The following is a 10,845-nucleotide window of genomic DNA, read 5'->3' on the forward strand; positions in this document are numbered from 1 at the left end:
GTACATTAGTATCAGGGGGTAGGAGCGATGCCCTGCGGTGGTGTAATACTCTGGACGGTACATTAGTATCAGGCGGTAGGAGTGATGCCTTGCGGTGGTGTAATACTCTGTACAGTACATTAAGATCAGGCTGTAGGAGCGATGCCCTGCGGTGGTGTAATATTCTGGACAGTACATTAGTATCGGGGTAGGAACGATGCCCTGCGGTGGTGTAATACTCTGTACAGTACATTAAGATCAGGCTGTGGCTTAGTCAGTGTTGTGGTTACATAGACATATTTGCCTCCAGTCTGGGGTAACACCATCACCCTCTGGTGTTATGCTGGAGTACAGCTTCGCCATGTTCCGCTCTCATTTGCTTTACTTCACCATATTGGAAAGTCCCCGTCCATAAATAAGAGGAAGTCAGACAGCCGGGCAGGCGGTGGTTTTCTCACTGATAATACTCGTCTTGTGGTCAAAAATAACAGGGTCAGGTGGAGTGGCCCTTTAAGAAAATGTTGCCTGCGACCGCTGATACAGGAAGGAAGTAGTTTCCTGGAAGCGACAATGCAGAAGGACAAGAAAGTGCCTATATGCAGAGGGACTACAACTCCCAGCATGCACATATGACCTGACTAGCTCCCGGAGTAGTGGTAATAACTGGACACTGCTCACAGGGATCACCTCACACATTTAATAGTACAGAACAAAAAATACAATGTCTGCCCAAGGCGGTGACCACAAGCAGCAACACTGGTGCCGTCCTCTCCTCTGATAACGATGTTGAATTATTAGGAGCTTACTGAGAGCGGCCGCGCCATAACTCACATCCATAATGGCCAAGGCCTGTGGGACACTGAAGCCTCTGTACTGGGCCGCTCATAGCAACCAATCAGAATTCACCTCTCAGCTATCCAAAACCAACAAGAGCATGAAAGCTCAAGTCTGATTGGTTGCTAGGGAAAATATTACTTATTCAATAAACTTTATTTATAAGCACAGACAATCGTAGAGATGAGGGTTTTGTTCTACGGATGGAAAGTTAAGCAAGAGTCGGCAGAGGGGTGCAAAAGAGGGGAACAGACACTTGGGGAAAGGGAGCGACCAGCACTGAAATATACAGAGCAGACATGTCCGATATCCCATCCCGCACCCCACGCTCAGTTCACTTTCTCTCCACGGTTAAGAGTCTCGTACGTGGCCTTGTCTGTCGGTCCGAGACCCTGAGAATACAAAGAGTAATCAGAGTCATCAAAGCACTACAGGAGGAACAGCACATAATACTGAACTTTATCATATCCTCCCGTGAGGTATTATCCTGCCAATCAGTGCATCTAATTCTTGCCCTAGCCGTACAGTCTGCCAAGGTATCTAATCCTCCCCTATGCCGTACCAATCAGTGTATCTAATCTCACTCCATGCTGCAGTCTTCCGATCAGTGTATGTAATCCTATTCTGTGTGATACACAAGGGAGAGGTGATACTTACAGTGTAGACGCCTTCACCCCCCTGTAAAAGAGCAGAGACATACACGGATTAGATACATCATGCCCCCAGACCGTGATTACTGGACCCTCCACACACCGTCTGGGGGGGCTCCCCTGTGATTACTGGACCACATACACACCAGAGCCCCCCCCAGACGGTGATTACTGGACCCTCCACACACACACAAACACACCGGAGCCCCCCAGACGGTGATTATTGGACCCTCCACACACGCACCGGAGCCCCCCAGACGGCGATAACTGGACCCTCCACACTCACACACGGGAGCCCCCCCAGACAGTAATTACTGAACCCTCCACACACACTGGAGCACCCCAGACGGTGATTACTGGACCCTACCTACACACACATGGGAGCCCCCCAGATTGCGATTACTGGACCCTCCACACACACGGGAGCCCCCCCGATTGCGATTACTGGACCCTCCACACACACGGGAGCCCCCCAGATTGCGATTACTGGACCCTCCACACACACAAGAGCCCCCCAGATTGCGATTACTGGACCCTCCACACACACACACACACACACACACGGGAGCCCCCCCGATTGCGATTACTGGACCCTCCACACACACGAGAGCCCCCCAGATTGCGATTACTGGACCCTCCACACACACAAGAGCCCCCCAGATTGCGATTACTGGACCCTCCACACACACACACACACGGGAGCCCCCCAGATTGCGATTACTGGACCCTCCCAGATTGCGATTACTGGACCCTCCACACACACGGGAGCCCCCCAGATTGCGATTACTGGACCCTCCACACACACGAGAGCCCCCCAGATTGCGATTACTGGACCCTACCTACACAGACTGGAGCCCCCCAGACGGAGATTACTGGACCCCACACACACACACGGGAGCCCTTCCAGACGGTGATTACTGGACCCTCCACACACACGGGAACCCCCCCAGACGGTAATTACTGGACCCTGCACACACACTGGAGCCCCCCCCAGACGATGATTACTGGACCCTACCTATACACACGGGAGTCCCCCAGATTGCGATTACTGGACCACACACACACACACACACACCGAAGCTCTCAGACGGCGATTACTGGACCCTTCCTACACACAATGGAGCCCCCCAGATGGTGATTACTGAACCACACACACTGGAGCCCCCCAGACTGTGATTAGTGGACCCTCCACTTGAGTCTGACCACACATGGGTCACACAAGTGTGGAGCGCCCCCTTGCAAAACACACTGAGTGTAATAAGCCTCATGGGCTTACTTCCCAAAGGGAGGAGGCAGAGCCTCCGGCTGAGAGGAGACCACAACCGAGGTCACATGTAATGGATGTGAGGCCGATTATCAGCTGCAGGTGACTGGTACTCACTGCCCGCTGGGCACCACTGTAGGGGTTGACGTCGCACATACTAGGCTGTATGGGTCACATGTACGGTTGTAGCCATGAAGTCTCCGAGCTCTGTCCTCGCTGGTCAGAATAGCTGACACTCTACCCCATACAGGAAGCAGCAGGGGAGTGGATCTACAGCTCACAGTGTGGGGCACGGGAAGTGGTCAGCAGCCACGGACAGCATTTTCTTCTTTCACTATGAGGTGGCTCTACGTAACATAGATGTGGGGGAAGGGCAGCAGCTGTGTGTCTGGGGGTAGAGTGTCAGCTCTGGGGATCAGTGGCTGCGCTGTGTCCTTACCTTCACCGCCATCTCAGTCTCGTCCTTCCCGATCTCGCTGTAGATCTGCCTCTCGGGGTAGTGCAGATGCTGCAAGGACAAGAGTCATTAGCGCCATGACACACACTTCAGTCCTTATATGATGCCATATAAATCACCTCGTAGTGCCCTGCCCCTGTCTCCGCCTTCTTGGCTTTGGATGTCTTCACCTGTAGGAGACAAAAAGATGGAGAAAGGGGGGGATGAGAACGATATAACTCTGGCTGCCAGCCACATACATGGTCCAGAAAGGCCAGAAATGCAATCACCTTCAGGTGGCAGTAGAGAGCAGTGAGGACGATCCCATAGAGGAAGAGGATGCCGTCCAGGATGTAGCAGATCTCCGGCTCTTGCATTCCCGCAGGTGATATAATAATGGCACTCGTTCCGCAGGTACTGCGGGGAAAAAAATAAAAACTGGGAGATCTTTACCTAAAGCTGCTTGATACCAAGTGCAAGAGCTGAGGACTGTGCCATCTACAGCAGATCTCGAACATCAACCCTTGACACCGTCCGGTACAGACAGGACCATCAGAAATCTCTAGCACCCCCACAAGGAACCAAAGCATCATAAAGATGGTGGAAATGTCAGATCCCTCCCCTCGGACAAGGAGAGCACAAAGAAGAAAGAAGATTCCAGAATTTTACAAAAATGACAGGTTTTCCTCCCCTAATAGTTGAAGGTGATGGAGCCGTTACCTTCACGTCCTCGTAGTCTGGGTGCAGTGCGTGGTTTGTGTGCTGTCCGAGCTCAGCAGGGCGGAACGCTCCGTGTCCAGACCAATGCAGGAAGTGACTCTCCGCCCAGCCCCCGCCGCAGAGAACACGGGGGGAGCGTGAAGGAGGGGGGGGGGGGTTCTATTCTGGGCTTTACAAGAAAATTTTAAGGAAATCGGAGGTTCCTTATTTTGCTGTGATGACGGCTGTGGCATACCTGCTCCTGCCTGACGCCCTCGTACCGTCGTCTCAGGGAGGTCTGAGCAATGAGAGTTGTATGTAGCTGTAGGAACCATCCCCCCAGTGGACGGGATGGTTCCTACAGCTACATACAGTCGCCTCATGAAAGCAGCCACCCCTGCCATGTTGGCACAATGTTACCACCCACCAGCTGGATGACTATCCCTGCGGCCATATTAGCCGTCACCAGCTTTCATCTGATAAATCTTCCTGGCACATGTCAGCAGCGGCGATGACCACACAGTCGTTATCCTTTTAGAAAGCAGAGACTTTTTATTTTCAGACTTTTACAAACACAATGTTAAATAACGTCAGGATGGAGGGGACGTGGAGGACCTTCCGAGCAAGCGGATTATCGGTCGACTTCTCCGAACACGATATCCTGAGTCCCTACGAGAGGAGAAACCACGTCAGTATCCAGGATGAACACTGGATACAAACCCCATCACACCCTGCTGCAGCACTCACCAATGATGGCGACCACGTCCGCGAGCATGTGACCCTGCGACATCTTGTCCAAGCCAGCCTAGAAGAGGAGAAATCAAGAATGAAGTATGGTCGCAGATGTGCTCCTGAGAATGGGGGGGGGGGGGGGGGGGGAGATGGAGTATCTATCTACCAAGTGAGCGAATCCGGGGGCCTTAATCTTACAGCGGTACGGGCGGCTCGTTCCATCAGACACCAGGTAGACCCCAAACTCACCCTGGAAAGAAGAATATGGAGTTAGAGGGACACAGAATTGGCAGAAATGTGATGTCACATCTCCTAGCATTGTGCCTAAATCCAACCCCAGGATTCCCCTCTCCCACCAGCCGTACCTTGGGGGCCTCGATGGCGGTGTAGGTGGCTCCGGGAGGCACTTGGTAGCCCTCTGTGTACAGCTTGAAGTGATGGATCAGAGACTCCATGGAGCGCTGAAGGGAAAAAAATGAAATTTGTCAGCGATGTTGGCATGGATTAACACCATTCGGCGCACGGCCCCTGACACCCGGAAACCCCCACATCAGTCCAGTGGGCCAATGAAATTTTGAAGCCATTTACATTACAACAGGCACCTCTTGAAAAAGGCTTAAAATAAGCTGAAACGTTGAGAGCTACACGTGTCTGTATTTTTTGGGAACTATACGTATCTGTATTTTTGGGTCAATTGCGAACAACAATCCTGTTTGTTCTCTTTGGAAGTAAAATATTTTTGGAAATTAATCTCTATTTTGAGTGCCGGAGTTACCTTTTATTAACCCCATAATCCCCATCTGTCCTACCTTCATTTCCGACCTCTTGGGAGGGGAGATCTTGGCGTCGTCCACCTTGATCTCACCTTCCGGCATCTTATTGAGACACTGGTGGATAATCCGCAGGGACTGGCGCATCTCCTCCACACGACACAGGTACCTGGGGGACAGATACAGGTCCTTTTGGTGAGACACGACACTGAGGGAGGGGCTAGTATGTACCAGCCCGCCCACTCACCTGTCGTAACAATCTCCCCTAGATCCGATGGGGATGTCAAACTCCACCTGGTCGTACACATCGTATGGCTGCATCTTCCGGAGGTCCCACTGAATCCCTGAACCTCGGAGCATCACCCCACTACAAAGGCACAAGAAGTGTCAGAGCGAAACGGTAATCTGTGGAGGAGCGGGATTAATGAAAACTCTGCAACATAATATTGGACTACAGGATTTTGCCAGTTAGGTAAATAAAACAGAACACCTATAATCCAGCAGGACTGATATCATCATGTAGTTACCTAAACCCGTAGTTCAGGGCGTCCTCGGCCGAGATCACCCCAATGTCCACAGTCCGGTTCTTCCAGATTCGGTTGTTTGTCAGCATCTGGAGGACACAAGACGATTATGGGATGTCTGTAATCTGCTGTTACTGTACGCCACCTCCTCTAGGTGAGCGGGGGGGGGGGTCATGCACACAGGATGGACATTGGTGTGCATCCTCTGGGGCGTTAATTGAAAACAATTTATTAAACATAGCGATGAAGGACGTTGTCAGGGACCAAACTTGCAAGGATAGAAAGCCACACGACCCACAACTATGGCTCATTGTTCAGAGGAAACCCCCTCTGCATGATGACAATTTACTATGGTCGGTCGGGGCACCCCTCTGCCAGAGACGTCTGGATCCACACCTCCTCTAACTCGTCAATCCGCAATGAGAAATTCTTTATGAACTCGTAGATGTCGTTCATCAGGCCGAGCGGCATGTCCTAGGAGACACAGGGCAAACAATCATCAGGGGCCCCTCATATGTACAGGAGGGGGGAGGGGACAGGTAATGATAGCAAACCTGGTGCACTCCTCCTGGCCGGATGTAGGCCGCGTGCATCCGAGCTCCCGACACCCGCTCGTAAAACTCAAACATCTGCAAGAAAGACACTATGGTCACTGTCAGCAAGCAGAGGTTTTGCATTAGGAGAGGTGTGAGGTTTGGGTGAGATATTATACCCCTTCCCAACCTACCTTCTCTCGTTCCTCGAACATCCAGAAGAACGGGGTCATGGCGCCGACATCCAGTGCGTGGCAGCACACCGCCATGACGTGGTTCATCACTCGGGTCAATTCCGCAAACAGCACTGGAAGGAATGAAGGAAAAGGTTACTGCCCCCTCTAGTGGAGGATCGTGGGTAAGGAGTGGAGGCATCAAGGACCACTCACCTCTGATCCACTGAGCTCGGAGAGGGGGGCGGATGTTCAGCAGCTTCTCTACTGCCAGGGAGTAGCACTGCTCATTGCACATCATGGAGACGTAGTCCAGACGGTCAAAGTATGGCAGAGCCTGCAGGGACGAGAGCTGCTCATTACCACAAGTACCACCCCCAGCATCTGCTGTCACCAGGCATAGACCCATGATTACCTGCAGGTAGGTTTTGTACTCTATTAGCTTCTCTGTTCCTCGGTGCAGGAGACCCACGTGGGGGTCGCACTTCTTCACCGACTCCCCGCTCAGCTCCATCACCAGGCGAAGCACGCCATGAGCGGCTGGATGCTGGGGGCCGAAGTTGATGGTGAGGTTGGACACTTCCTTGTGCACAGGGGGGTCCTTGTCTGTACATGGAGAGGGGGGGGGGGGACAAAAAACAACAACCTGAGTGATAGATGAAGGGGTCACAAGCAGGGAATTCCCTCATCATCCAGACAAGATCACTGAGGCATCAGCGACACCTGCTGGTAAGAATATGGTAAAGACGCATGAGACAATTTCCCCTGTGATTTTTGCATTAATTTCTGACACCGTAAAATGACCAGGAGATTATTCTCCGCTTGTGAGGCCACAACGAAGTTTGCGGAAGGTTTTATATCTTTGTGGTGGAGAAAAAATTTGTTTTATGAAAATACTAAATTTTTATCTGGGTCTCTTACTCCCAAGTGCAGCTGGTGGTGGGGTGCGGGGATCATTCTCCACATTTTCACTGCAGCCGCTTTTTGCCGCATTTTCTGGAGATAAACAGGGAGGAACAGCTCTGGAGAGTCTCATATTTCATTATTATTTTTATTATGCATTGGTTCTAAAGAGCTATCTTATTCAACAGCGCTTTACAGACATTATCATCACTGTTCCCGATGGGGCTCACAATCTGGATTCCCTATCAGTATGTCTTTGGAGTGTGGGAGGAAACCGGAGTACACACACACACACACACACACACACACTCCTTGCAGATGTTTTCCTTGTTGGGATTTGAACCCAAGACCCAGCGCTTGTAAAGCAAAAGTGCTAACCACTGAGCCACAGTCCTGCTCAATGAATACCGCAGTGCTAACCACTGAGCCACAGTCCTGCTCAATGAATACCGCAGTGCTAACCACTGAGCCACAGTCCTGCTCAATGAATACCGCAGTGCTAACCACTGAGCCACAGTCCTGCTCAATGAATACCGCAGTGCTAACCACTGAGCCAGTCCTGCTCAATGAATACCGCAGTGCTAACCACTGAGCCACAGTCCTGCTCAATGAATACCGCAGTGCTAACCACTGAGCCACAGTGCTGCTCAATGAATACCGCAGAGCTAACCACTGAGCCACAGTGCTGCTCAATGAATACAGCAGAGCTAACCACTGAGCCGCAGTGCTGCTCAATGAATACTGCAGAGCTAACCACTGAGCCGCAGTGCTGCTCAATGAATACTGCAGAGCTAACCACTGAGCCGCAGTGCTGCTCAATGAATACTGCAGAGCTAACCACTGAGCCGCAGTGCTGCTCAAGCCACAGTGCTGCTCAATGAATACTGCAGAGCTAACCACTTAGCCACAATGCTGCTCAATGAATACTGCAGTGCTAACCACTGAGCCACAGTGCTGCTCAATGAATACTGCAGTGCTAACCACTGAGCCACAGTGCTGCTCAATGAATACTGCAGTGCTAACCACTGAGCCACAGTGCTGCTCAATGAATACTGTGGGGCTAACCACTGAGCCACAGTGCTGCTCAATGAATACTGTGGGGCTAACCACTGAGCCACAGTGCTGCTCAATGAATACTGCAGTGCCAACCACTGAGCTGCTGTGCTACTCTATGAATATTACATGCTACCCAAGCACCACAGTGCTGCTCAATGAATACTGCAGTGCTAACCATTGAGCCAGTGCTGCTCAATACTGCAGTGCTAACCACAGAGCCAGTGCTGTTCAATTAATACTGCAGTGCTAACCACTGAGCCAGTGCTGCTCAATGAATACTGCAGTGCTAACCAGAGACAGTGCTGCTCAAGGAATGCAGTGCTAACCACTGATCCAGTGCTGCCCAATGAATACAGCCATACTAACCACTGAGCCACAGTGCTGTTCTATGAATACTATGCTAACCAATGAGCCTCCGTGCTGTTCTATGAATACTACAGTGCTAACCACTGAGCCAGTGCTGCTCTATGAATACTACAGTGCTAACCACTGAGCCAATGCTGCTCTATAAATGCTACAGTGTTAACCAATGAGCCAGTGCTGCTCTATAAATGCTGCAGTGCTAACCAGAGACAGTGCTGCTCAAGGAATGCAGTGCTAACCACTGATCCAGTGCTGCCCAATGAATACAGCCGTACTAACCACTGAGCCACAGTGCTGTTCTATGAATACTATGCTAACCAATGAGCCTCCGTGCTGCTCTATGAATACTACAGTGCTAACCACTGAGCCAGTGCTGCTCTATGAATACTACAGTGCTAACCACTGAGCCAGTGCTGCTCTATGAATACTACAGTGCTAACCACTGAGCCAGTGCTGCTCTATGAATACTACAGTGCTAACCACTGAGCCAGTGCTGCTCTATGAATACTACAGTGCTAACCACTGAGCCAGTGCTGCTCTATGAATACTACAATGCTAACCACTGAGCCAGTGCTGTTCTATGAATACTACAGTGCTAACCACTGAGCCAGTGCTGTTCTATGAATACTACAGTGCTAACCACTGAGCCAGTGCTGTTCTATGAATACTACAGTGCTAACCACTAAGCCAGTGCTGCTCTATGAATACGAAAGTGCTATCCACTGAGCCACAGTGCTATTCTATGAATACTATGCTAACCAATGAGCCTCCGTGCTGCTCTGACTACAGTGCTAACCACTGAGACTCCGTGCTGCTCTTTGAATACTACGGTGCTAACCACTGAGCCTCCGTGCTGCTCTATGAATACTAGTGCTAACCACTGAGCCTCCGTGCTGCTCTATGAATACTACAGTGCTAACCACTGAGCCTCCGTGCTGCTCTATGAATACTTCAGTGCTAATCACTAAGCCAGTGCTGCTCTATGACTACAGTGCTAACCACTGAGCCAGTGCTGCTCAATGAGGCCACTAACCAGAGTGTTGCTCTATGAATACTACGATGCTACCCACTGAGCCTCCATGCTGCTCTATGAATACTGCAGTGCTAACCACTGAGTCACAGTACTGCAGGAGGTCTACCTGCGTGTTGTGATGATTATGGCCGCAGCAACAATCACTTTCGTGGTATCTGAGGGGTTAAACAGCAGTGGCGGAACATGACATGGCGTAATGAGGGGGTAATGGGCTCCGGTCCTCACCGTGCCAGGGGGCGGGCACCCATTTGGCGGTGACAGCGCTGGGGTACATGACGGCTCCGCTGTACTGCTCCATATACTCCATGTCCGGCTGCCATTGCTTCTCTCTACAAGATAAAACAGACTGAGGACTACAACTCCCATCAGCTGTGCTGTGGGGAGGGCCCTGTTCCCCCATTACCTGACCGGCTGCGCCGCCCTCAGCCAGCGCCCGGACAGAGCACCTGAAGGTGCCCGCAGCCGTCCCACAGCTCTGAGCGCCGCCATCTTCCCGAGCGCACTGCCTGCTGGGAACTTCCGGTGTACTGCTCCGGCTTCTCAACCCTAGAGACACTGCGCGGCGCTGAGAGGAGGCGGCGTGATGACGCACTTCCATCGAGACGTGGGAAGCCGTGTTGGTTAAGGGCATGTTGCCAGGACTGATTAAGTACAGAAGTGGTCACTGACTGGATGGCACTTCTGTTGCTAAGCGATAATCTGGCTCCATGATGCTGATGGCTTCTAACACGGGCCCTAACAGTGGGGACCCGACTACAGACACCCCAATTTTTTTTTTTTTTAAAGTTTGTTTCTGCTAATTATAAAAAATCTGTGGAAACTGCTAGAAAAGATGGTGCAAAAGTGAGAAAAAGGCACAAAACCCTCTGCACCACACAGGCACTCTGGGGGCACTA

General features: G+C 51.4%; 2 protein-coding genes across 2 annotated transcripts; both read right to left on the reverse strand.

Annotated features, from left to right (window-relative positions):
• Positions 1 to 662: 662 nt before the first annotated feature.
• Positions 663 to 4,252, reverse strand: FCER1G (Fc epsilon receptor Ig). The gene is made up of 6 exons (XM_073566875.1): positions 3,884 to 4,252; positions 3,454 to 3,580; positions 3,304 to 3,354; positions 3,167 to 3,235; positions 1,471 to 1,491; positions 663 to 1,205 (listed from the first exon to the last, which is right to left on the reverse strand). The coding sequence occupies exons 2-6, from the start codon at positions 3,538 to 3,540 to the stop codon at positions 1,143 to 1,145; spliced, it is 291 nt and encodes a 96-aa protein (XP_073422976.1). The 5' UTR covers positions 3,541 to 3,580; positions 3,884 to 4,252; the 3' UTR covers positions 663 to 1,142.
• Positions 4,253 to 4,388: 136 nt separating this feature from the next.
• NDUFS2 (NADH:ubiquinone oxidoreductase core subunit S2) lies at positions 4,389 to 10,531 on the reverse strand. Its single transcript, XM_073566874.1, has 14 exons — positions 10,353 to 10,531; positions 10,175 to 10,278; positions 7,010 to 7,200; positions 6,811 to 6,931; positions 6,616 to 6,728; positions 6,443 to 6,517; positions 6,285 to 6,362; positions 5,892 to 5,977; positions 5,612 to 5,731; positions 5,404 to 5,533; positions 4,960 to 5,055; positions 4,761 to 4,844; positions 4,610 to 4,667; positions 4,389 to 4,531 (listed from the first exon to the last, which is right to left on the reverse strand). Exons 1-14 carry the CDS (start codon positions 10,436 to 10,438, stop codon positions 4,494 to 4,496), a joined length of 1,380 nt encoding a protein of 459 aa, XP_073422975.1. The 5' UTR covers positions 10,439 to 10,531; the 3' UTR covers positions 4,389 to 4,493.
• Positions 10,532 to 10,845: the final 314 nt, after the last annotated feature.

Source organism: Dendrobates tinctorius, unplaced genomic scaffold (genome assembly GCF_039654945.1).
Source record: "Dendrobates tinctorius isolate UK_male_01 unplaced genomic scaffold, ASM3965494v1 ptg000019l, whole genome shotgun sequence".
NCBI classification, from domain to species: domain Eukaryota; kingdom Metazoa; phylum Chordata; class Amphibia; order Anura; family Dendrobatidae; genus Dendrobates; species Dendrobates tinctorius.

Coding starts and splice junctions, on each gene's coding strand:
- FCER1G (XM_073566875.1), bottom strand. CDS start 3,540: ATGCAAGAGCCGGAGATCTGCTACATCCTGGACGGCATCCTCTTCCTC. Junction 1,492..3,166: donor AGACTGAGATGGCGGTGAAG/GTAAGGACACAG, acceptor GCTCTTTTACAG/GGGGGTGAAGGCGTCTACAC. Junction 1,206..1,470: donor GGGGTGAAGGCGTCTACACT/GTAAGTATCACC, acceptor TTGTATTCTCAG/GGTCTCGGACCGACAGACAA.
- NDUFS2 (XM_073566874.1), bottom strand. CDS start 10,438: ATGGCGGCGCTCAGAGCTGTGGGACGGCTGCGGGCACCTTCAGGTGCT. Junction 6,729..6,810: donor CCGAGCTCAGTGGATCAGAG/GTGAGTGGTCCT, acceptor CATTCCTTCCAG/TGCTGTTTGCGGAATTGACC. Junction 4,845..4,959: donor CCGCCATCGAGGCCCCCAAG/GTACGGCTGGTG, acceptor TCTTCTTTCCAG/GGTGAGTTTGGGGTCTACCT.